Below are 27418 nucleotides of genomic sequence, written 5' to 3'. Positions count from 1 at the left end.
ACAAACAGTGTCTCCATTTCACTCTTCAATATCAACATAAATTTTGTTTTGTTCCTAATATTCTATAATCCCCCCTATTCATCCCATGCCCCCTCCCCCACCCTCCCTCCCCCCCTTCCTATTAATTAACTGGCAAGGCAGGGTCCGGCTGCGCCAACCATTCAGTATATGGGTCCCATATTCGATGATATGTTACCAGGCGACCCTGTCGCATCGCCGTCAACTTAGACATCAAGCAAATATAGTCCAATTTCCTTATAATAGTCTTAAGTCCTGGTAGAGTTTGTTGTTTCCATGCCGCTGCTAGCACCAATCTGCCAGCCACCAATATCTGAGTGGCCAGTTGGTATGTATATTTTCTGGACCCCTGGGGTCGCATATGCAACAAGCAAAAGTCCATAGTCATAGGAAAGTTTGATTTCGTTATACTTGCAATCAACCTCACCACTCTTGTCCAGTACTGCTGAGCGTGAGGGCAGGCCCACCATATATGAGCCATATCTCCTATCATTTCACATTGACGCCAACAGAGAGCCGACCTCCCTTTAAACATTCTAGCTAGTCTCTGTGGTGTATAGTACCAACCATACAATATTTTATAACCATTTTCTACAAGAGCATTAGAAATTGACACCTTAAGCAACGAAACAAACACTTTTTCCCACACTGGATATTCATAAGAGGTCCCCAGTATTTTCTCCCACTTATATGTATAATGTATAATGTAGAATTGGCTGTGTTTGCAATAAGAGTGCTTTATATAGTCTGGAGATTCCCCCTCTGCCTCCCCCTCCGGCCATAGCCTTCTCTAATTGTGTTTCCTCCAGACTCAACTCTTCCTTTGCTCTCCTCATAATGTAATCCCTTAGTTGGCTATATTGAAATGCATTAGACATTGGGATCCCGTATTCCTCTTGTATGTCTGTAAATGTTAATATTTCCCCCTCCTCCCACAGCTGCCCCAACTCCCTCAAGCCACTCCGCTCCCAGCTTCTGTATCGTGAATCCAAAGATCCCGGTATGAATCCTGGTGCATGGCGTATTGCGGTGTGCAAAAAATATGTGCGTCCTCGAAAAAATCTATTGCGTACATTACTCCAAGTTATGAGCGGCCATCTAATAATCGGTGGTATTTCTTTTTTTATTATGTCTTTGATCTCTCGGTCAGATAGCCAAGGGATAACTCGCAAGGGGTGCGAGACACACCAAGTCTGCTCCATAGCCTTCCAAGCCTTCCCGTTACTCTGCATCCACTCTGCTAGTATGCGAAGGTGAGCCGCCTGGTAATAGAGCAGGAACGAGGGCACTCCCATACCCCCATGTACCCTTGGCTGATGCATCACCGACCTTCGCACCCGTGGTGGTTTTCTTTTCCAAATGAAGGAGAATACGTTGCAACCCCTTAAGAAACTTGTCAGGTATAGAAATGGGAAGCGCCATAAACAGGTATAGCATCTTCGGCAATAAGATCATTTTAATCGCATTTATCCTACCCATCCACGAAATTGTTAAGCCCTCCCATCTCTCCATTTCTAAAAATAATTCCCGTACCTTTGCAGGGAAATTGGCCGCATATAGGTCCTCAAATCTCTTTGTGATATTCACCCCTAAGTATTTAGTACTTCTGGAGGCCCATTTAAAGGGAAAAGTGGCCCGTAATCGTGCCACTTGATTCATTGGTATGGAGATATTCAGCACCTCAGATTTCTCCATATTGACCTTAAATCCGGCCACCCATCCAAAGTCCCGCAGTGCCGCCCCTATAATTGGGAATGACGTACCAGGGTCTGTTAACGTAAGGAGAATATCATCCGCAAATAATAGCACCCGTGTTTCAATGGTTCCCATTCTCAACCCGTGTATGTCAGGATGTGATCTAATGTAAGCCGCCAAGGGCTCCACGACCAATGCGAATAGGAGTGGCGATAAGGCACATCCCTGTCGCGTCCCTCTCCTTAGCAAAAACGGTGTGGACTGGCTCCCATTAACCCTCACCGAGGCCATGGGCGCTCGATATAATAGATGTATCCAATGCATGAACCCTTCCGGGATACCTACCCTCTTCAGGGTTGCAAACAAGAATGGCCAATGCACCCTGTCAAACGCCTTTTCTGCGTCTAGAGAAAGGATACATAATGGTTGTTGCCTTATTTGTGCATTTTGAATAAGGTGAAGCGCTCTGCGAATATTATCAAATGTTTGTCGAGCCCGCACGAACCCTGCTTGATCTTCATGAACTAATTGTGGTAGATATTGCTGGAGACGGGATGCTAGAATTGCAGTAAAGATCTTATAGTCCACCCCCAAAAGAGAGATTGGCCTATAAGAGCCGCACATCTGTGGATCCTTGCCTGGTTTGGGGATAACTATGATATTCGCCTGATGCCAAGTCTCCGGAAGAGATCTTTGTTCCCCCAGGTCATTAAACACCCTTAACAGCAGGGGAGCCACCAGGGATCCAAAAGTTTTATAGAACTTATTCGTAAATCCATCAGGTCCAGGTGCCTTACTGGGTGCTAAGTCCTTTATTGCCTGTAGGACTTCTACTAACTCAAACGGTCTAGAAAGTTTAAGTTTAGCATTCTCCGTCAGTGTGGGGAGTATATTCCTATCCAAGAAGGCCTCTATCTCCACTTCCTCTGGACTAATATCTGGAGTATAGAGTTTTTCATAAAAGCCTTTAAAGGTTTCTTGTATGGCCTGAGAATCTGTTATGTGTTCCCCCCTATCATTCCTCAACTGGGTTACATGAGCTCTTTTTGCTTGCAGTTTTAATTTATGCGCCAGTATCTTACTGGCCTTATTGCCAAATTCAAAATGAGTCTGACGCACCTTTTGCAGTTGCTCAGATAAATCCGCCAGTTGAAGCTCTCTAATCTCCTGCCTTAATTTATGCGCTTGGTCTAACAGAGTTCGCGCTGGACCTCCCTTACCCTGTCTACTGATTAACCTCTCCACCTGCGCCAATTGATTGCGCCTTGATTCTTCCACTTGGAATCTTTCCCGTCTCACATGTGCTTTCAAGGCAATAAATTGGCCTCTCATCACCGCCTTAAAGCTCTCCCAAAGCACCCCTGGAGTCACTTCCCCATTATCGTTAAATTGGATATATTCTTTGATTATTTTCTCAAGTTGGAGTACATGGGTCACCTCAGCCAGCAATGCATCATCCAAGCGCCACTGTGGGGCCTCTCTCTTTCCCTCCTGCCCTTGCAAAACGAGGGTGACTGGGCTATGATCTGACCAAGTTCGTGGCTCTATGTGTTGATCTTTAACCCTGCCCATCGCTACAGCATCTCCCAGCCAAAAATCGATACGAGAGGAGGAGTTATGCACTTGGGAAAAGCATGTGTAATCTCTTTGTGTTGGGTTGGCCTGCCTCCACAGATCATTCAACTGCCACCTAGCTATAAATGTGTGAAGTAGCTCCCGTCCCTGCTTAGCATATTGAATTGATGTAGAGGAGTTATCCAAATGAGGATTAGGAGTAACATTAAAATCTCCTCCCACTAGTATAATTCCTTCCCCCTGTGCTAATAGTATTTGATCTAGTCGGTGAAAAAAGTCCCCATGATCTGTATTGGGCGCATAGATATTAACTATGGTGTAAGTCCGTATTCCCAGCTGAATAACTAATAAGATGTATCGACCTTCCTTGTCTCTACAGATCTTTTTAATCTGCCATGGCTGGGAGTCGTTAAGTGCTATCATAACCCCCTACTCTTGGTGCCTGATTTGTTCGATGCAAAGAACACATGTGGATATTGGCGATGCCTACAGAGCCTCTCATGTTGTTTTTTTAAGTGAGTCTCCTGAATCAGGGCTATATCTATTTTTAAACGGATCAACTCCCGAAATAGGAGTTGTCGTTTCATTGGCACATTTAGGCCTCTGACATTCAGGATCGCTAGTGTTATATCTTGCATTTTATCACTTCCCACGGGCACCCCGAGCCAGCCCAAGTATCTTCTCCCACCTTGTCCTTTCCTTGTATCGTTCCCCTCTTCCATCTTCTCCCCCTCCTCCCTCCCTCACCCTGTCCCTCCCTCCCTGTCACCCCCCTCCCCCAATGTTCATGTAGATCCTCTCTCATATATGAAAGAGTATCTCTTAGAGGAAGTACCTCACCTCTTCACTCACCCTCTTAATGCTACTAAACAACCTAACAACTGTTCTCACGCTATCTGTCAACAAAAACTTTTTACCAACCGGAACCAAATTACTCTTACGAGCTTTACATTCTGAATTTTCATTGGGTCAAGACCCCACACATATTAACACAGCATTTGTGCCCCCCTTACCCACAGTCATGTAAGATGGCCAGCCGACTGCTGGCGTTGCAATCTCTTCTGTCCCTTGTCTACTCGCTGCCATTTCGAGTGGGATGCTGAGGCTCTATCACGCCTTGTTTTCCCCGGAGTTTCCAGCGGAGGCTCTTGTTGTATTTCTGGAAGAAGTATTCTAGCTTCCGCCAGGGATCTTGCTTGGTGCATGCGGCCTTCCTTGTAGAATGCTAGTGCAAAGGGATGTTTCCAGCGGTAACGAATTCCCATCTCCTGCAGCTTTTTTGTTATGGGCTTCAGCTCCGCACGTCGTTTTAAAGTGGCCAATGCCAGGTCCTGATAAATTTCCACCTGGTGTGTGTCCCATTTAACACTTTGTAGACTTCTGGCCGCCTGGAACACTTTCTCTTTTAATTTGTAATCCTGAAAGCATGCTATAATGTCTTTAGGTAGATTATTCCGGGCTGGGCCCAGCGTTCTGTGAGCGCGCTGGATCACTACTGCAGATGCTTCCACTGGGCTGCCCGTCTCTTTCAGTATAGCACACACCACCTGTTGCACTACTGCCTCACTGTCCGAATATTTCGGGGTTTCGGGCACACCCCGGAATCGCAGATTCTGCCTCCGACTTCTGTTTTCTAAGTCTTCCATTTTGTCAGTCAACTGTTGCTGGTCCGTTCGGACTTCCATAAGCGCACGGTCTAGCGATCCAAGTTCCTCCGCGTGCTCCTCCACCCGGGACTCCATCTCTTCCATCCGATTCCCCAGCTCTCTGATCTCACCGCGGAGGTCGGAGCCTAACGTTTCCAGCTCCGCTCGAACCGCCTTTACATCTGCTCGAATTTCTAGTAACCATTCTTTTAGCTCCCCGAGCGGGTCCGCTGCTGTTCGATCTGGGTCTTCTCCAAAGAGACAGGGGCTCTGCTGCAAATCTCCATCTAGGTGTTTGCCAGCCTGTTCGGGTTGAGTTTCCAGGCCCGCCATGCGGTTAGCCGTCTTTCCGCTTTTAAAGCCGTATTGGCTAAGTTCCGGCTGCATATTTATCATTTCCCGGAGCGCCACCGATTCCGAATGTGTCTTGGATCAAAATCGCACCGGGAGGACACGCTCCGCGGGAGAACTCACGCTATTTTTATTGTGGTGAGCTGGAGCTAACCGTTTATGCCTCCATCTTTGTCGGTGACGTCACTTCCTCACCTGGGAGCTTTTCTGAAGTCCACTGCAGTACCCCCTAGGGTGCTTGGTTGGTGTCCTGGCATGTCAGGGGGACCAGTGCACTACGAATGCTGGCTCCTCCCACGACCAAATGGCTTGGATTTGGTTGTTTCTGAGATGGGTGTCCTCGGTTTCCATTATCGCTGAAAATCGGGGACAACCATCTCGAAGGTCGACCTAAATGTTGAGATTTGAGCGTCCCTGACCTTATTATCGAAACGAAAGATGGATGCCCATCTTGTTTCGATAATAGGGGTTTCCCCGCCCCTTCACGGGGACATCCTCAGGAAAACTTGGGCGCCCCGTTCGATTATGCCCCTCCACATGTCCAATACTTAAATACTTACTTAACAGCTTTGATATGTTTCTGATATTTTCTAGACACTGTACTTGACAGATGATGATCTTCTTTATTTTCACATCCAGCAATTTACCTGACAAATTGTTTTTCTTTGCACTGCTTGGTCTCATTGAATTCTTTATTTGGGTATTCTGTTGTGCACATTTGTTTTTTGCACTTTGTACTTTTCAAAGTTAATAAAGATGGACACAAAATCCTTGGGGTGGCAACACCTGTTTGGACACAGCAGAGAAGCCCCCCACCCCAAAACATCCAGGATCTCCTCTTTCTCACCCAACCACTCCACCATTCAGGATCTTCTGTTTGTCGGTGTGTGTGTATCTCTGTCTCCACCTGCCATGCAACATCGCCTTTCTGTTTCTTTCCCCCCATCCAACATCATCCTTCTGTCTCTCTCTCTCTGTCCTTCCAACAGCATCTATTTTCTCTCTCCCCCACCCCTAGCCATCCTGGATCTCTTCCCCCCTTACAATGATGCCCTTCTGTCTCTCCCTCCCCTCCCATATCCAGCATCTCTTTTCTCTCTCCCCCTCCCCTAGCCATCCTGGATCTCTCCTCTGTCTCTGTCTTCCTCCCTTACAATGATGCCCCTCTGTCTCTAACCCCTGCCCCACCCACCATCCAGCAATGCCACCCCTCTCTCTCCTCCCTCTACTACCACCCCTCTGCCTCTCTTCCCCAACATTCAGCACTACCCATCTCTCTCATCCCCACTATCCAGCTTTCCCCTCTGCCTTTTCTCTCCCCCCCCCCCCACCATCATCCTCTTACTTTACTCCCATTTCTCACATGCAACATAGAGCCCTACCTCTTACTTTACTCCCATTTCTCACCTGCAACATAGAGCCCTACCTCTCTTTTTCCTCCCCACCCACTTGCTCATGGGCACCTCCATCTGGCTGCAGCAAGAAAAACAAAATATATTAAAAAGAAAAACAAAATCGAGCTTCACCTCCATACTGCCTGCCTGCCCGACCTGCTGCCTTCCTGATTCAGTGACTCAATAAACAGAAACCATGCACGGGGTCATAAAGCTCTGTGCCGCTGTGCACCACTGTCAGCTCTGCCGGTGCGCCCGAACAGGAAGTTATATAATATGGGGTGGACCGGCAGAGCTGACAGCGGTGCACAGAGCTTTATGACCCCGCAAGTGGTTTCTGTTTCTTAGTGTAAGGAATGAATACTTGTGCCAGCTAAGAGGCTGTTGTAAATGCTCATGCCTAGCATGTAAGTATGTGCTTGTCCACAGTCCACTTGAATTGTGCTTTTATGAATGCCTGTCTGCATACTATGCACTATTGGAGAAATGCATGTACTTACAGAATAGTGTGTAGCTGAAATTACTGTTATGTGTTCACATATATGTATAAATGACTGGCATACATATATGTACCCTAGTACTTAACTGCCTAAATCTATACTGCTTCTTATAGATTTACCCTCATTCAGTATAGGTTGCCTATTTAACTTAACAACCTAGACCTGACTTTGGTCAGGCTACAAAGGATCAGGACTTTTACAGGTTCCAAGACAAAGCATTTCCTACCTTAGCCAGTCTTCTGATACCTTACTGTAATATATGGTAACATATATTAAATGTTTTTTTCCTGGGGCTCTGGGGGGGCTGTTCCAGGGTTTTGGTGAATGTTGCTGGCTGGAAAAGGTTTAAAGTTAGTTTGGAAATTATTAATGGAGTTAGGTGAAGAAGGTGTGAGATGTTTCTTAAATGTGGTTTTATTTTTCAAGAAATAAACCATGATTAAGTGGGGATTGTACTATAAAAGTTTTCTTGCTGTTTTGGGTACACGTCAGGTTAAAATTAACTTTGAAATTCTCTGTGTAGGAAGTTTTGCATTTACTTCTATGGGGGAGGGAGATTCTAAACAGATCAGAGAAAAAAAACTGTCTTTCTCTGACAAGCTGATTGGTTGAGTGATGTCAGATCCTCTAGGGGGGGGTGAGTTGCCAGGGAGAGCAGTGTTGCCAGGTGGGCGGTTTTACCGCCCAATTGGGCGGTTTTCCGCGACCCGCCGCGGGAAATTTTTGCCCGCGGCGGGTTGCGGTTTTTTGGGCTGGTTTTTGTGCTTCGGGCGGTTTTTTCGGCCGCGGGGGGGCGGGGTTAGTGACGTTTTTGGGTGGGGTTAATGACGTTTTGGGCGGGGTTAGTGACGTGGGAGGCGGGGCCGATGACGTGGGAGGCGGGGCCGATGACGGGGAGGCGGGGCCGATGACGGGGAGGCGGGGCCGGTGACGTGGGAGGCGGGGCCGGTGACGGCGGGGGCGGGGTTTATGACGGCGGGGGCGGGGGTGATGACGCGGGGGTGGGGGTGTCAGGGGCGGGGTTTGTGTTTGGGCGGTTTTTGGGCTGTTTTTTGGGCTCCAGTGGGCTGGAAAAAAATTTTCCACCTGGCAACCCTGAGGGAGAGTGAGTGAGCTGAAGACCAGGGCTGTGAGCATGGAGAGAAAGGCTGAGTGTTTGAAATGTAAGAAATAAAAGTATTTATTTTATGGGGGTAAAGTGGAATAAGTGATAGTAAGAGTAATTCGGAGACAGGCTTGTGTGTACCAGTTTGAAAGTGAGTACTTAAATAGATAAGACTGCCTTTTCCCTGGCCGTGTTGCTGAATACATGTGGGGAAAACTGATGTGTTTTGGGTGAGAGAGAGAGCTGTACTAATAGGAGAGAGCTGTACTAATAGAAAGTTGTGAGAAAGTTTAAACCAAATTTAATTTGGTTTGGAGTGAAACAGAGGTATGTTTCTGCATGCAGTGCATGGAATGGTTAAGTTCTAAGGGAATTTAAGGTCCTGGAAGGTGGAATGAGAGTCTGTATGCAAAAGGACACATGGCTGCCTAACCTGGTAAGAGTGAGAGAGGCTTTGATTTGTGGTGGGAATTGTACTACATGAGAAAGCCTAAACGTGTGTAAGGTTTTAAAGTGTGACACAGGGGAAGGACTGAAAGGTGAATTGGATTTTTGAAAAAAAGAAGCCATTAAGCTGTGTCTATGGGGAAGGTGTGTTGTTTGTGAGAGTTCTGAGTTCAGTGCAAGCAAGGTTTGGAATCTGACTTCAGAATAAAGAAATTCCAGCACTGCCTGTGTATGAGTGTGCTGTATTTTTCAGATAGATCTGATAACTGTGAAGGGAAATGTTATGTTTTTATGTGAAGTCTGTGAGATGGAATGTTGAATCCTGCTGGATCATTTTAGACTAGGGAAACAACAGTGAGAAATAGGTTTTGTAGTGAGAAAACCTTTAACTTATTTTATTTCAATTAGAAAGTTTGGCCACAGTATTGATAATTGGTTAATAGTCACCAGAGCCTGAACAAGAACAGAGGGAGTTCAAGGGTCTTGCCTCCATTTATTTTCTTTATAAGTGAGGTTTAGGGAGAAGAAATCTGGGGGAGTCATCCTCTGAAGGGTTCCAGGTGAGCTCCAACGCAAGAAAGACATCACCTAAATAAATTCAACTACAGCTAAGTGACATTGCCAAGGGTGTTAAAAGAAATATATTATTTTTTCACAACATTTTAAGAGAAAACTAAAGAACAGAACAACATCAAATATAAAAAAAATCCATGTTTTCCTGACTTGCTAAGTGTTCTGGGTTCAATTTGCTTGCATTTGTATTCAATAAAGAAAGAGATAATTTGCAAATCTGAAAGTCTGGTCCTTGCATTTCAGGAAAAAATCCTAAATTTAGATTATTTTCCTCCTTTATTCTTTGAGAGTAAAGGACGAGGTTAGTTTATTTGTTCCACTCCCTCGGCTGTGAGTGTGTGTTCCCTGGATATTCGCCACGACTACAACCATCAGGTATCTGGGAGCACATCACTACAGTCCAGCCGAGAGGGGTGGCAACATTACACATTGGTTGTGGAAGCATATGCTAGAGGGCTGCTCCTGTCTTTTCTTGGCCTCTCTGGCTTGTCTGTATTCCAGAGTTTTGTCTGGCACTCTGTGCTCTGACTTGACTGAGTCATGCCCTCCCTGCAGAGCCCTCAAGAGCTAGGTTTCTTAATATGGCTCAGTGATGGAATGTACATGAGGGGAACTAGCAGTTTCTTACACTCTATGGTACTGCTTTGATTGAGGTACAGATGTATGTGAAAAAATAAGCATGGACCTGTCAGAATGAAAGACCCTTGACTACATTTTCTCTCTCAGCTTCCTTTGTTCTTGTCTTCACAATGTTTAGTGTTTGGGTCAAAGTGTGTATACTGGGGGAAAAATGTATACTTTTACCCACAGTGAGAGAACAACTTCAAAATTTACCCTTCCCATCTGCACACTGGCAATGAGATTTTTTCATAGGCAAAAATGTATTGGTCTAACATATTTCTCTCTTTTCTCCTAGTTATATATGAGTGGTGTGAAGTATTTCATGGACCTGTGGAATATAATGGACATGCTGGCCATCCTGTGTTTCATAGCAGGGATTGTGTTCAGGTGAATACAGCTTTTTTATGTTTTTTTTTTTTATTTTCATGCTTTCTCGATGAACCCATCATAAATATCTGTTTTAGATATAACTATATCTATTTATGTAGCTTTCATATAGTCCCATCTATCTAGTCCCAATGTCTGCCAGATACATTTACAGGGGAGTTCTATAGCCTAGGTGCTAACATTTATGTTCCTGTTATGAGTGTGTATCTTTAGAATACTTGCACATATGCATGCACTTACACATTTATATACCAGCGTGCAGCCTAAGTGCTACTCTGCTAATACCCATTTAACTTACATAGCATAAATTTGCAAGGGGGGCATATACAGGGGAGGCATATGAGTGGGACATAAGCAGGCTCCCACTTACGTATGTAGCTTACAGAAGCTGAAACTTATACATGTCCCTGCTGCACTTAGATTATCACACTTATAGCAACTTTTTGATTGGCATAAATGTGAGCATCTAAATGTTAGACATGCCTGTACTGAGTTATACTAGTATTCTATAAATTAAAGTAGGTGTTGGCTTTCCTTTATAGAAAAGGCTCCTACCACACACCCTCCAGGTGCCTAATGGAAGCACTCAGTTATAGAATTGCCTCCCTAAAGTCTCAGACATAAAGCATATTCTGTGTACAAAACACTGCATATACGCCTGAAAATTATACACATTTCTACTTTTTTTTAGTTCCAACATTTGTGTTAATTTTCCAATTTCTGCAATACAAACAATAGACAGATTAGCAAAATATTCTATGCCAATATGAACACATTGTAACCAAACTTGAATAAAAAGTCTTGGGTGGTATTACTTGCATTATAATTCTTCATGGTTGCTCATATTTTCAGCTGTTTGAGTAATACTCCTTTCTTTTCCCACCACCCTCCAAATTTCTGAGTATTACATGTTGTATTCTACCATATATTCACACCCAATTTAGCATAGTTTTTTTTCACAATTATTAAGTATTAATCTTAATCTTAAGGCTAATAGAACATGTGACAGTTTATGATTTTTTTTCGATATTACTGACTTTAGAGATTTCCAAATTAGTTTCTTGTAGAAGTAAGATCTAGAACATAAGAACGTAACATAAGCATTGCCATACTGAGACAGACCAAAGGTCCATCAAGCCCAGCATCCTGTTTTCAGCAGTGGCCAATCCAGGTTACAAGTGCCTGGTAAGATCCCAAAACAGTACAATACATTTTACGCTGCTTATCCGAGAACTAAGCAGTTGATTTTCCCCAAGTCTATCTTAATAGTGGCTTTGGGAGGTCACGTGATACGGTGAGCAGAGAGGTTGCAAATCTGTGACTCTCCGGAGCCCCCACTCCTTTTTAAAAATATAACGACACAATGGGCCCGATATTTAGTTCACCAGCCAGGGATGGCTACCAACCAATTAACTCGTATCTCGATAGATAACTGGTCATTTTCAGTGGCATTTATGTCTGCAGTGTTTTTTAAGCAATCCACAGGCTGCAAAGGATCCAGCCTTTAAGTATCGAGGGCACATGCACAAATGCACACAGGATATGCATATTTAAAGGAAGCCACATCACCTGTGACAGAGCCACTGACAGTAGGCTCACTCATTGCATGCACTGACTTGGGGAGAAAGAGAGGGAGAATCTTGGGTTGGGCTGAAGGGAAGAGAAGGTTGATAATGGTCAGGTTGGGTAGCATGAAGGGACAAAATCATTGGGTCAAGGCTGATAACTAGATTCTGATGAATCATCTGCAGAAAGGTCTGTGTGTAGGAAATCACAGTTTTAATTTCTCTCCCCGTCTTCAGTTAAATCCGTTCTGTATTATTTTGGCTTCTGCTGCTTCCAGGGTTTGATTCATGTAACTCAGGTTTAGAAAGCTGTAGCTCTGTTCTTTCTCTCCCCCCACCCCAACTTATCTCATCAGTCTTGCCTGTTTCAGGAGCTCCCTCTGCTGTATGTTATTTCTAATGCTGCTGGTTCACTAGACTTTTCTCTTCTGTTCATTCCCTATGGCCACTGCTGTCCTTTCTGCTCTGTATCCACTCTTTGATCAGGTCTATTCTTCCCCCATGGCTTCCACTACTTGATAGCAAAGGCCAGAGGGAATGAACACAAGAGAAAGGTCTAGTGAACCAGCAGCATTAGAAGCAGTACCCACAAAGCTGGCTTCTATGGTCAAACTTCGCTCATGACACTCCTCCCTCTCCATTTCCATGCAAGGGATAAGAGGAGAAGGGAGGGGAAATGACAAAAGGAGGTGCTAGATTATGGAGCAGCACTGTGCCCCAAAAGTGCCTTTCCTAAGGTCACAAGGATTACCATTTGGGAATCTGTTATTAGCCATTGTAACTGATGATTAGTGATGTGATCATTAGGAATATACATAGCTGAGTGGCTGGTGGGCATCAAGGTTGCTTGGTACCAGTCTGGTGTGAAGGTGGCAACCTCACATGTCATCTAGATAGGATTTTAGACAGTGCTAGGGAGGAATGGGCTGTCATGTGACATGTGGCCAGTGGTGTGCTGGTAAATGTTTAACAACAGGCTCTCTCCCTGGTCCACCTCTGCGCCCCCCCCCCCCCCCCCCCCCCCCCCCCCCAAATTGCAGAGCTGGCTATAGCCGGGGAGAGAGCCTGGGGGGAGCAATGCATTACTCCAGGAAAAAAAATATTTTATGATCCCAGGTTCCAATCTAATTCATGTTTAATGTGGGATAAAATGCCATAAATGAGTAAATAAATACAAACTTTTAATGTTGAGCACCTGATTCTCAAAGTGGACATATTCCAAACAGTATAATGAAAATAAAATGATTTTTTTCTACCTTTGTTGTCTGGTGACTTTGTTTTTCTGATCATGCTGGCCCAGTATCCGATTCTGCTGCTATCTGTCCTCTTAACTCCGTTTCCAGGGCTTCCTTTCCATTTATTTATTTCCTTTCCTCCTTTCTTCTTCATTTCTGGTCCTCCACAGACTTGACTGTCCGGAGGATCCAGCTTCTGCCTATTTTCTTCATCCATGTGCAGTTTTTCTCCTCCTTCCTCACTCTTCCCTCCCCTCCATCCATGTCCAGCATTTCTTCTCTCTCCCTTCCCTCTCCTCCATCCATGTCCAGCAACTCTCCTCTCCCCTGCCCCCCTCCAGCCATCCATACTCACCCAGCGATTCTCTCCTCTCCCCTGCCCCCCTCCAGCCATCCATGCCCACCCAACAATTCTCCTCGCTCCCCTGCCCCCCTCCAGCCACCCATACCCATCGATTCTCATCATTCCCCTGCCCCCCCCTCCAGCCACCCATACCCAGCGATTCTCTCCCCTGCCCCCTCCAGCCACCCATACCCATCGATTCTCATCGCTCCGCTGCCCCCACTCCAGCCACCCATACCCAGCGATTCTCTCCCCTGCCCCCCTCCAGCCAGGCAAAAGGTAAAAAACTGATACAGCGGGATCCTCGGGATCCTCCCGGATTCAATTTAAAACCTTTAAAAGTTAGTTTTTTTCTTTGCCCAGACGTTTACATGTGGGCATTTTACATATATCTTCCAAAATAAATGTCACCCATACCCAGCGATTCTCATCGCTGCCCTGCCCCCCTTCAGCCACCCATACCCAATGATTCTCTCCCCTTCCCCCAGCAGTAGCCCTCTGCCCTCTCCCCTCGCACTTCCTTGCCTCTTGCTCGTCGTCGTCGGTCTCTGTTAATTTATTTTTAAGCAGAGTTAACACGTCAGCAGGGACAGGCTGCTTCAGCCAATCCAAGGGGCCTTCCTTCAGCGTGTTCCGCCCCCAAGGGCTGAAGGAAGGCCCCTGGGATTGGCTGAAGCAGCCTGTTCCTGCTGACGTGTAATTTTTTTTTAAAGCAGTGATAAGCGCGGTTCGCACAAAGCTAAAGAAGGGGGAGGAGGAGAATCAAGAGAAGTGCAGTGCTACATGTGCCGGTAAGATGCCCAAAGGCACAGGGGACGCCGTCGACACTGCCAGGTGGGGACCAGAGCCCAAATTTTGGGAGCCGGTTGTTAAAGTAGCTACTTTAACAACCGGCTCCCAAAATTCTGAAACCGGCTCCAGCACACCACTGGGTAATGCTTAGTTCCAAAAAGTCCCATGGAAGGCTGGAAGATCCGGACCAGACTGGAGTAACCTCTGGAGCATGGGAACGGCAAGCAGTCAGTCCACGGCAGCCACCAGGTCTAGCCAGCAGGTGGCGATATGAATGAGAGCAGGAAAGATAGGCAATATCATAACATTAATCCGCTAACAAACCTTTTCCGGAGATGGGAAGGTGGTAGAACGAGAGGACATGATATGAGATTGAAGGGGGGCAGACTCAAGAAAAATGTCAGGAAGTATTTTTTCACGGAGAGAGTGGTAGATACTTGGAATGCCCTCCCGCGGGAGGTGGTGGAGATGAAAACGGTAACGGAATTCAAACATGCGTGGGATAAGCATAAAGGAAGGAATGGATCCTCAGAAGCTTAGCCGAGATTGGGAGGCGGGGCTGGTGTTTGGGAGGCGAGGCTAGTGCTGGGCAAGACTTCTACGGTCTGTGCCCTGAAAATAGTAGATACAAATCAAGGTAAGGCATACACAAGAAGTAGCACATATGAGTTTATCTTGTTGGGCAGACTAGATGGACCGTGCAGGTCTTTTTCTGCCGTCATCTACTATGTTACTATGTTGTGGAACCAAAAGGCTCACTTTGGGAGCAAAACGTCCCTGTACAAGAGCTGAAAAGCAACACAGACTTTCTGACCCTTTTTCATCTATCTGACTCCTTCTGTGCAGAGGAGAGATGCTGATAAGGAGTTGCAAAAGAAACGTTATTTGTTCTTTTTTTTTTAGAGCACAGCACAGTGCACTTTCAAGAAAAAATGAAACAAACATCAAAAGGAAAAAGTTTAGAAATCAAATTAATATTGAATTCAGTTTTTCAAAAACATAATAAAGAATTACTGTATGTAACATTATTTACAAAACCATTTGAGCTCAGGAATGTGTGGGGATTTGTGTCCATGGATGATCTTCACAGGCTTAGAAATGCTATTGCTTACAAAACAGGCAAATAACACATAATTCCTCTGCATTTTCTGGGCAAATTTAGAATTGCACAAATCATGTGAGAATTTATGAATCATTCCCCTCTAACTTTAATGTCTCATACTGATGTAAGGACATCTGGAAACATCTGGCCAGGATGAATTTCTGAGAACTGTCAGGATGCAAGGTTCACCCAACCTGTCACCAATTATAGCATCTCCTTCTGGGTTTGGGAGACTTTCTGGAGGGGTGATACTCTTTTATGGTATTTAGCTCCTCCCAGTGCATCCCAGGATGCAACAGGCAGGGGCTGGGTGCCACCTTTTTGACAAGGATGGACTCAGAGGCAGAAGGGAGCAGGAGTTGCTCCTGCCCTCCAGTCTCCAATCCAAAGGTATGTGGATGGGTGGAGGGTCACTAGACCACCATAGTCACTGTTTTTGGTTGCATGGGAGGTCCACTGGAGACTTTTTGACTGTGGGGGAGGGGGGGGGGTTGGGAGAGGGTCCACAGGACCACCATAGATTTGTTTGGTTGCAGAGCTCTGGGGAATTTATTTCACATGGCAGTGAGGTCAGGAGGGGTCTGATCATCCCTGGACATGCACACAAGAGCTGTGCCTACCGCACGGCTCTTGTAGGCATGTGCCTGGAATGTTCGTACCCCTTTACTGACCAATGCACAAAACTAACAGCATGCATATAATTTGCATGCTGTTGGTGTCGAGCATTGGTCGGTAATTTCAACTTGCTGTTGAGCTGGTGTTTTTCAGGCCGGAGTTTTGTGTATCGGGCCCTCAGATTTTAGCAAGTTTCTGCAGTTCAGCTTATGATCACTGTCACAAACTCTGATTCATTTGTCCTAACTGCATCCTTTGAAAAGGGCTGCAAAGAAACTTTTGTCCAGTTCTCTGTTAACACATTTCATGCTGTGAAGGTATTTACGAAGCTGCTGCAATAGATTTTTTTTCTTACATAGTAACATAGTAGATGTTGGCAGATAAAGACCTGTACGGTCCATTCAGTCTGCCCAACAAGATAAACTCATTACATATGGTATGTATACCTGTTCTTGATTTATCCTTGCTATTTTTAGGGCATAAACCACAGAAGTCTGCCTTGGTGCTGGCCTGCTTCTAAAATTTCTGAATTGTTATCAAAGCCCCTGAAAAGCTCCACTCCGGCCCATCTAAATTTAATTCAGCCTACATCAGGGCACAGACCGTAGAAGTCAGCCCAGCACTGGCTTTACTACTTTATCTCTGCTAAGCTTCTTTGGATCCGATCCTTCTAAACGGGATTCCTTTGTGTTTATCCCACACATTTTTGAATTCCGTTACCGTTTTCATCTCCACTACCTCCTGCGGGAGTGCGTTCCAGACATCTACCACCCTCTCAGTGAAAAAATACATTATTATTCCTGAGTCTGCTCCCTTTCAACTTCAATTTATGCCCTCTAGTTCTACCACCTTCCCATCTCTGGAAAAGGTTTGTTCGCGAATTAATACCTTTCAAATATTTGAATGTCTGTATCATATCACCCCTATTTCGCCTTTCCTCCATGTACCTCCTATCATTTTTGTCCTTTTCTCTGATCCACTTCATCTTTTTACATCCTTAGCAAGATAAGGCCTCCAAAACTGAACACAATACTCCAAGTTCTTTTTTTGGTGTACAGAGCATTGGTCTGTACTAGTGAAATGTAACAAACTTTTTTGGTTTTCTTTTTCACTAGGCTGTTCCTTGCTATAGAATCTAGAAAGCTGCCAATTAATATAGCCAATTCATCTTTCTCAATTACAAGTTTATGGACTGATGCTCAGAAATCCCACGCTATAGAGAACAACCACAGGAACAACACCAAAATGTAGCTCCCCAATGCTAAATATTAATTCTCCGAGGACAAGCAGGCTGCTTGTTCTCACAAATGGGTGACGTCCACGGCAGCCCCTCCGATCGGAGATCTTCCTAGCAACAGAGTTTGCTAGTTCTCGCGCGCGCCCGCAATGCGCGCATGTGCAGCCGTCTTCCTGCCCGAAATTGCTCGTGTTCGCTAGTCTCCTTTTTTCCGCGGTTCGGGATGGCTGTTTTTTCGGTCGCTCCGCGCCCCTTGGAGTTCCCTCGCGATTCGCGGTTTTTTCGCTAAAATTTCTAACTTTTTCCTTTATCTACTAGTGTTGGCCCGTAAGTTTTCTTTTGTGGTCGATTGCGGCTTTTTTCGCCGCTCGTTCGTTTTTTGGTGAGCTTTTGGTGCCCTTTTTTTCACCATCGCGGACTTCGATTTTGCCAGCGAGATTTTTCCGCCCATGTCATCGAAGCCTTCCAGCGGCTTCAAACCGTGCACCCAGTGAGGCCGGATAATCTCTCTCAATGATAGGCACGCTTCTTGCCTTCAGTGTCTGGGGGCTGGGCACCGTCCTGAGGCCTGTAATCTCTGTCTTCTTTTGAAGAGGAGAACTCAGGCGGCGAGATTGGCCCAGTGGAACAGTTTGTTCGGGGCTTCATCCAGCGCGTCGACATCCTCAGTCCCGCGGTCCTCGGCATCGGAGCCTTCGGTACCGCGCCCAGCATCGACTTCGGTACCGCGTCCATCGGTACCGGCATCGACATCAAGGCCTTCGGTATCGAGGTCATCGTCTACGAGACCGGGATCGTTCCTCCTGAGGATGTCGTCGGAGGGTGCTTCGATGTCTGGAGTGCAGGTGAGGGCTGTCCATTCCCCTGCTGGTGGCGGTGAGCCCATGAGCAGGTCTCCGCCTGTCTCAAGGGCTCCCACGGTACAGCCACCCCGGGATCGACCCTCTTCGGACCCGGACCCGAGGAAGCGTTTGGATTCGACGTCTTCCTCTTTGGTACCGGGGGGTACCAATGCCGTGCATCGTGCGAAGGCAAAGAAGCACCGGCATCAGTCACCCTCCAAGCGTGATACCGAGAGCTCTGGGTCACCGGTACCACCGGCACCCAAGCGTCGACATCGGGAGGACCGCTCACCCTCCATTCAGGAGGTGTCGATGCGTTCCCCTGTGGACAGCCCGGTACCGCCTCCATCCCCGGAACAGGTTCGCAGCTCGACGCCGGTACCGGCCCCACCGCCTTTCTCCACAGCCTCTCTGAACGAGAGCCTCAGGGCCGTCCTTCCGGGGATCCTGGAAGAGCTATTTCGCCCTTCTCCTCCGGTACCGGGGTGCTTGCGCCGCCGGTGCCGTCGAGTAAGGTGATGGCTGGGCCCTCGTCTGCGGTGAGAGCGCCCGCACCGGTACCGCTTGCGGTGCCGGTGCTGGCAGCCTCCCAGGAGGGCTCCCCGGCGACGTCGATGGAGGGAGCTCCGTCGCCCCCGCCTCGGGAGTCCTCTTCTCAACGCTCCCACCGTGGACGTGTTTCCACGGAGTCGAGGCGGGCGCAGCTTCGGACCAAAGTCCACCAGCTGGTGTCCGATACTGATGAGGAGGCCTCGTGGGAAGCAGAGGAAGACGCCAGATATTTCTCTGACGAGGAGTCTGACGGTCTTCCTTCTGATCCTACTCCCTCGCCTGAAAGACAGCTTTCTCCCCCGGAGAGTCTCTCTTTCGCGGCCTTTGTCCGGGAAATGTCTACGGCAATTCCCTTTCCCGTGGTCACGGAGGATGAGCCGAGAGCTGAGATGCTGGAGCTCTTGGACTATCCTTCGCCACCTAAAGAATCGTCCACAATACCCATGCATCATGTCTTCAAAAAGACGTTGCTGGTGAACTGGGCGAAACCTTTAACTACGCCCCACATCCCCAAGAAGATCGAATCCCAATATCGGATCCATGGGGACCCGGAGTTGATGTGGACTCAGTTGCCACACGACTCTGGTGTGGTGGATCTGGCCCTCAAGAAGGCCAAGAGCTGTAGAGAGTATGTTTCGGCGCCCCCGGGCAAAGACTCTAGAACCTTGGACTCTTTTGGGCGAAAGGCCTACCATTCTGCAATGCTCATCGCCAAGATTCAGTCCTATCAGCTCTACACGAGCATACACATGCGGAACAATGTGCGACAGTTGGCGGACTTGGTCGACAAGCTCCCTTCTGAGCAGGCCAAGCCTTTTCAGCAGGTGGTCAGGCAGGGGGGTCTTTGACTCTTTGGATGTTGCATCCAGGGCCGCTGCGCAGGGTGTGGTGATGCGCAGGCTGTCATGGCTGCGTGCCTCCGATCTGGAAAATCGAATCCAGCAGCGGATTGTGGATGCCCCTTGCCGGGGGGACAATGTTTTGGGGGACAAGGTCGAACAGGTGGTTGAACAGCTCCACCAGCGGGATACCGCTTTCGACAAGTTCTCCCTTCAGCCTCTACCTCTTCGGGTAGACGTTTTTATGGGGGAAGGAGGATGGTTCCCTATTCTTCCAGCAAACGTAGGTACAATCCTCCTTCCCGCCAGCCTGCTGCTCAGGCTAAACCCCAGCACGCTCGCTCTAGTCAGCGCGCGCCTCAGGCCCCTGCGGCTCCCCAGCAAAAGTCAGGGGCGGGCTTTTGACTGGCTCCTGCAGAGCATAGCCGACATTCCAGTGCCTGTGCCGGACGGCCCTACCGGTCGGGGGGAGGTTAACATTTTTTCACCAAAGGTGGCCTCTTGTAACCTCCGATCATTGGGTTCTCAAAATAGTCCGGCTAGGGTACTCTCTGAATTTGACCTCAATACCTCCAAATTGCCCACTGGGAGCTCAATCCTTCAGCTTCCAGCACAGGCAGGTACTTTCAGAGGAACTCTCCGCCCTTCTCAGCGCCAATGCGGTCGAGCCCGTGCCACCAGGGCAAGAAGGGCTGGGATTCTATTCCAGGTACTTCCTTGTGGAAAAGAAAACAGGGGGGATGCGTCCCATCCTAGACCTAAGGGCCCTGAACAAATATCTGGTCAAGGAAAAGTTCAGGATGCTTTCCCTGGGCACTCTTATTCCCATGATTCAACAGGACAATTGGCTATGCTCTCTGGACTTAAAGGATGCCTATACGCACATCCCGATTCTGCCAGCTCACAGGCAGTATCTTCGATTTCGCCTGGGAACATGGCATTTTCAGTACTGTGTGCTACCCTTTGGGCTCGCCTCCGCGCCCAGGGTATTCACCAAATGCCTAGCCGTAGTAGCGGCTTCTCTGCGCAGGCTGGGAGTGCGTGTGTTCCCTTACCTCGACAATTGGCTGGTAAAGAACACCTCCGAGGCAGGAGCTCAGCAGTCCATGCAGGTGACTATTTGACTCCTGGAGCTGCTAGGGTTTGTGATAAATTATCCAAAGTCCCACCTTCTTCCAGTTCAGAAACTCGAATTCATAGGAGCTCTGCTGGATTCCCAGACGGCCCGTGCTTACCTCCCAGAAACCAGGGCCGACAATCTGCTGACCCTTGTCTCCTTGGTGCGGGCGTCGCAGCAGATCACAGCTCGGCAGATGTTGAGATTGCTCGGCCATATGGCCTCCACGGTTCACATGACTCCCATGGCCCGCCTTTTCATGAGATCTGCTCAATGGACCCTGGCCTCTCAGTGGTGCCAAGCTGCTGGGAGCCTAGAGGACGTGGTCTGTCTGTCCACGAGGTTTCTTCTCTCCCTTCATTGGTGGACAATTCGATCCAATTTGACCCTGGGACGTCCCTTCCAGATTCCTCAGCCGCAAAAAGTGCTGACCACGGACGCGTCACTCCTGGGGTGGGGAGCGCATGTCGATGGGGTTATACCCAGGGGACTTGGTCCGTCCAGGAACAAGGTCTACAGATCAACCTCCTGGAGTTGCGAGCAGTATGGAACGCTCTGAAGGCTTTCAGAGATCGGCTGTCCCATCAAATTATCCAAATTCAGACAGACAACCAGGTTGCTATCAACAAGCAGGGGGGCACCGGATCTCGCCCCCTGTGTCAGGAAGCCGTCAGCTTGTGGCACTGGGCACGCCGGTTCGGCATGTGGCTCCAGGCCACGTATCTGGCAGGCGTAAAGAACAGTCTGGCCGACAGATTGAGCAGGATCATGCAACCGCACGAGTGGTCGCTCAGTTCCAGAGTGGTTCGTGAGATCTTCCAAGTGTGGGGCACCCCCTTGGTGGACCTCTTTGCCACTCAGACCAATCACAAGGTCCCTCAGTTCTGTTCCAGGCTGCAGGCCCACGGCAGACTAGCGTTGGATGCTTTCCTTCTGTTTTGGGGGGAAGGTCTCCTGTACGCGTATCCTCCCATTCCTTTGATAGGGAGGACTTTGCTGAAACTCAAGCAAGACAGGGGAACCATGATTCTGATTGCTCTTTTTTGGCCTTGTCAGATCTGGTTCCCTCTTCTTCTGGAATTGTCTTCCGAAGAACCGTGGAGATTGGACTGCTTTCCGACCCTCATCACACAGAACGAGGGGGCGCTCCTCCATCCCAACCTTCGGTCTCTGGCCCTCACAGCCTGGATGTTGAGAACGTAGACTTCGCCTCCTTGGGTCTGTCAGAGGGTGTCTCCCGAGTCTTGCTTGCTTCCAGGAAAGATTCTACCAAGAGGAGTTATTTTTTCCTCTGGCGACGGTTGCTGTGTGGTGTGATGGCAAGGCCTTAGATCCTCGTTCTTGTCCTACACAGACCCTGCTTGAATACCTTCTACATTTATCGGAGTCGGGTCTTAAAACCAACTCTGTAAGGGTTCATCTTAGTGCGATTAGTGCATACCATTACCATGTGGAAGGTAAGCCGATCTCGGGACAGCCTTTAGTTGTTCGCTTCATGAGAGGTTTGCTTTTGTCGAAGCCCCCAGTCAAACCTCCTACAGTGTCATGGGATCTCAATGTCGTTCTCACCCAGCTGATGAAACCTCCTTTTGAGCCACTGGATTCCTGTCATCTGAAGTACTTGACCTGGAAGGTCATTTTCTTGGTGGCTGTTACTTCAGCTCGCAGAGTCAGTGAGCTGCAAGCCTTGGTAGCTCATGCTCCCTATACCAAATTTCATCATAACAGAGTAGTCCTCCGCACTCACCCTAAGTTCTTGCCGAAGGTGGTGTCGGAGTTCCATCTGAACCAGTCAATTGTCTTGCCAACATTCTTCCCCCGTCCTCATATCCGCCCTGCTGAACGTCAACTGCACACATTGGACTGCAAAAGAGCATTGGCCTTCTATCTGCGGACAAGCCCACACAGACAGTCCGCCCAACTTTTTGTTTCTTTTGATCCCAACAGGAGGGGAGTGGCTGTGGGGAAACGCACCATTTCAAATTGGCTAGCAGACTGCATTTGCTTCACTTACGTCCAGGCTGGGCTGACTCTCGAGGGTCATGTCATGGCTCACAGTGTGTGAGCCATGGCAGCGTCAGTGGCCCACTTGAAGTCAGCCACTATTGAAGAGATTTGCAAGGCTGCGACGTGGTCATCTGTCCACACATTCACATCTCACTACTGCCTTCAGCAGGATTCCCGACACGACAGTCGGTTCGGGCAGTCGGTGCTGCAGAATCTGTTTGGGGTTTAGAATCCAACTCCACCCCCCTAGGCCCATTTTTATTCTGTTCCAGGCTGCACTCTCAGTTAGTTGGAAAAGTTTAGGTCAATCTCAGTTATGTCCTCGCCGTTGCAAGGCCCAATTGACCATGTTTGTTGTTTTGAGTGAGCCTGGGGGCTAGGGATACCCCATTTGTGAGAACAAGCAGCCTGCTTGTCCTCGGAGAAAGCGAATGCTACATACCTGTAGAAGGTATTCTCCGAGGACAGCAGGCTGATTGTTCTCACCTACCCGCCCACCTCCCCTTTGGAGTTGTGTCTTCCTTTGTCTTGTTTTTGCTTGGTACGGGACTAGCGAACACGAGCGATTTCGGGCGGGAAGACGGCCGCGCATGCGCGCATCGCGGGCGCGCGCGAGAACTAGCAAACTCTGTTGCTAGGAAGATCTCTGATCGGAGGGGCTGCCGTGGACGTCACCCATTTGTGAGAACAATCAGCCTGCTGTCCTCAGAGAATACCTTCTACAGGTATGTAGCATTCGCTTGGCAAGCCCACTGTGAGACCAAAAGTATGGGGAGGAATGTAAGCATGGCTCTTGTGCGCATGCCCAGGCAAACCCAGAAGAGAAGCATACATTGGCACCGTTCCTCTGCACCTTTAAATATAAGCGTTTCAAAAAACATTTTCACCTGAAAAGTTCATATTTAAATGTAAAGGCACCAATGTGTGTTTTCACTTTTGGGTTTGCTTTGACTCGCACACATTCGAACCAATGCTTAGAGGCTTGTACGCATGGGCATAGTTTGATAGTTTCATTTCGGGGAGGCAAAGGGAGGGGCGTGGCACATTAGCATATTCATTTGCATATATACATGTTATACATACTCATTAAAGTTATTCAAAACACACACACACAAGCCTAGAACACTGAATATGAAGCCAGTATATATATATTACTACTACTACTACTATTTAGCATTTCTATAGCGCTACAAGGCATACGCAGCGCTGCACAAACATAGAAGAAAGACAGTCCCTGCTCAAAGAGCTTACAATCTAATAGACAAAAAATAAATAAAGTAGCAAATCAGTAGATAGATAGATAGATAGATATAGATATATAGATATATATAGGCGACCACAAAAAAAACATTCAGACATAAACTGAAATGGAGACCACCCTCCCCCCTCTTCTCCACCCCTGAAAGCCAGACTCTATAAGCAGGGCAATACTGGTATGAGAGGAACAGAAATGTTTTTTTCTCCTGTACTCTGCAAAATACAAAACTAAAATGTACATTTCGCAAAGCAGGCACATCTCAATCTTTACAAAATATTAAATAAAAATAATTTTTTTTTCTTTTCTACCTTTGTTGTCTGAGCACTTTATTTTTCTGATTGGGCTGGTCCCGCTCTCTTTCACTTTCCATGAGTCAGTCTTCGAAACTCTTTTCCAGGTTGGCTTTTCCATTTCATCTCTCTCCTCTTGTTGTCTTGTAGCGCTATAGAAATGCTAAATAGTAGTAGTAGTAGTAGTCTTCCTTTCCCATTCAGTCACCAAGAAGTCCCACTCATCTTCTGCTCTGTTGCACTTCCCCCCACACCCCTAGTCCTATCCATCTTCTGCTCTTTCTCCCTCCCCCCGCCCACACCCTCTAGTCCCATCCATCTTCTGCTCCCTCTCTCTCCCCCACACCCCTAGTCCTATTCATCTTCTGCTCCCTCTCCCTCCCCCATCAAGTCCCACTCATCTGGTGGAATATACTGAGTCTTTCATTTGTCAATAACTTACTGAAGAAACTTTCTTAACATTTTTAGACAAAAAAATGTTAACTCAAAGTTTTCCAGATCCACATTAGCATAATCCCCATTATAATGGGGATTACTAGACTGGTGGTGACCCCTCCCTAGAGTCACTGGGGGGGTAGGGAATTGGTTGGTAGTGGAGAGAGTGTAAAGCCCAGCCACAAGGGGAGTGTTTGTGGGAAAGTGCTGGAGGAAATGTTCCTGGTTTTTGACAGTAAGGGAGGAGTTTGGAGTCAATAGAAGTTAATGTTGTGGATTGCATGAGGCCTGCGGTTGCCACTACCCCTGCTGGGGTTCTTGGGACATAGGGGAATCCTGGATGGGTTCAAGAAGCTAAGCTAAAGGAGAGGTTTCTGCTAGTAAAAGCATTAACTGTGACGTGGAGGAGTGTTCCAGGTGGAAAAAAAGGGGATCCCAGCCTGGTAGCAGGAACAGGAAAGAGCATAGGTGCCCGGTATAAGAGGCTTGGGGAGGCTATGCCTCCCCAGCCACAGCAGGATGGATCAGCTGTTTCTATAGAAATGCTAAATAGTAGTAGTAGTAGTTCTCCCATGAGTCCCGCTGCTCGGGGGGGGGGTTTAAATAGCAACAGCTGCAGTGAAAGCCATCTCTAGCCTTGTGTATAACCAGTTGTAATTTGATTACCTTACTGCTGGGAGAGCAGAGCAGGGGGGTTGGCTGGAGGTGTCCTGGGTTGCCAGGGAGATATCTAACTAGGATGAATTCCTGCACATGAGCACTTCATACCAAAGAGACTTGCACTGACCCCTGAAATTTTAAAAGTGCTAAAAATAAGTTTTAAAAGTATTTGCATTAAATCTAATTGCAGAATTTAGGTGCTAGGAAGTGGGATTGGTATGATATGTACTCAAATTTGCTCAAGCCATATGCAAATTAGTCCATTTTTGGGAGGTTCTCGTTTGCATATTTATGGGTAAAAATTGTTGGAAATGTTTACAGCCTAAATGTTAGGGCATGGCTCTGATCAAAAATGTGAAGTTTGATCCAAAATCAAAGGGTTTAGCTAGTGTTTTTGACTAAAAATTCCCATTAGTGTCTTTATGTTAATCTGCATTCAAATAGAGCTCTCTGATTGGATGAGCAGCTCCTGTTAGAAAATCTGCCCGGGAACAGAGAGGAGAGGAAAGAATCAATGGGTGGGTGGGTGTGGATGGCTGGAGGGGGGGCAGGGGAGAGGAGAGTTGCTGGACATGGATGGAGGAGAGGGAAGGGAGAGAGAAGAAATGCTGGACATGGATGGAGGGGAGGGAAGAGTGAGGAAGGAGATGAGATGAGGGAAAAGGAAGAGAGAAAAACTGCGCATGGATGAAGAAAATAGGCAGAAGCTGGATCCACTGGACAGTCAAGTCTGCAGAGGACCCAGCTTTTACTTACAGATGTAGGACAAGAAATGAAGAAGAAAGGCAGAAAGTAAGGAAATAAATGGAAAGGAAGCCCTGGAAACGGAGTTAAGATGACAGGTAGCAGCAGAATCGGATACTGGGCCAGCATGATCAGAAAAACAAAGTCACCAGACAACAAAGGTAGAAAAGATCATTTTATTTTCATTATAGTGTTTGGAATATGTCCACTTTGAGAATCAGGTGCTCAACATTAAATGTTTATATTTATTTACTTATGTATGGCATTTTATCCCACATTAAACATGAATTAGGGAGGTCACGTGACGCGATGCACGAGAGCGGACGCTAAACACTTCGCTCCGTGCCTCCTCCCGCATTCATCCGGGCTAAAACCCTTAAAAACAAAAGGAAAACATTCCGTTTTCATACATAACATCGTATTGCACTGCGGGGAAGCGGCAGTTGAAGGTTAGAGTTGACGATGGCGGCAAAAACTTTGAGAAAAGATAGAGACAGAGGCAGAATCGGGGAAGACAAAATGGCGGCCCCAGCGAGTCCCCCAGGCTCGTCAGTTAGCTCCGCATGGACAGCTGAAATAGTCGGAGAGGTAACTGCAGCTTTGGAAGGAATATTGGACAGGAAATTACAGGGGCTGGAACACAAGCTGGAGGGGATAAAAGACAACATGTCCCAACTCACCCAAGACGTGGCAGGATTCCAACAGAGAACAGGAGCATTGGAAGACCAGGTATCAGCTATTGAACAAAACTATGCCAAACTATTAAAGTTGGTCGAGACACAGGCCGAAAAACTGGAAGACTTAGAGAACCGGTCACGTCGCAATAACTTGCGTTTTGTGGGGATAACCGAAGAACTGAGTGAAAGAGATCTACGTTCCTTCTTGGAAGACTGGCTTGTGAAAGAACTGAAATTGCCTACCACCATGGGGCCATTGACAATAGAGCGAGCACACCGGGTTGGGCCTAAGCGCCAGAACGAAAACAGACCACGAGTTGTAATATGCCGTGTGCTCAATTTTGCCCAGAAAGCAGCGATTATGCAAGCGATTCGGAGTGGAGACGGACTGCATTATAAAAATCAAAAGATCCTTTGCTTTCAAGATTACTCAGTGGCAGTAGCGGCGCAACGGAAAACCTACTCGCCAATATGCTCAACACTGGTAAATCATAAAATTAAATTCGCGTTGATGTATCCAGCCAAATTGAAAATATTTCACCAGACAGGTACAAAGATTTGTGAAACGATAACAGAGGCTCAGCAATATGTTCGCCAAATATTAAATACAGGTGATGAATGACTCTAGTAAGAGCGTGGACCGGAATGGGTATGCTCTGCAAATAAGGAAACAGATTTTATTATTATAAGCTCTAAAGTTCAAGGCGCTGGTCTACTGGGGGGAGGCTGTGGAACACGGCTAAGGATTATGCAAAACTATATACAACTAACACTAATATATCAGCAGAACTAGTGA

At 47.3% G+C, this 27418-nt stretch overlaps 1 protein-coding gene across 1 annotated transcript in view; it reads left to right on the top strand.

Moving 5' to 3' along the window:
• Window positions 1-27418, top strand: part of TRPM8 (transient receptor potential cation channel subfamily M member 8) — a 1843971-nt gene that overhangs the window by 1439986 nt on the left and 376567 nt on the right. The window contains 1 exon segment of the mRNA XM_030210821.1: window positions 10221-10312. Coding sequence (XP_030066681.1) covers window positions 10221-10312 — 92 coding nt within the window.

Source organism: Microcaecilia unicolor, chromosome 7 (genome assembly GCF_901765095.1).
Source record: "Microcaecilia unicolor chromosome 7, aMicUni1.1, whole genome shotgun sequence".
In the NCBI taxonomy this organism is placed as follows: domain Eukaryota; kingdom Metazoa; phylum Chordata; class Amphibia; order Gymnophiona; family Siphonopidae; genus Microcaecilia; species Microcaecilia unicolor.
Note: the sequence above shows the minus strand (reverse complement) of the source record. Positions and strands in the feature narration are given on the sequence as shown.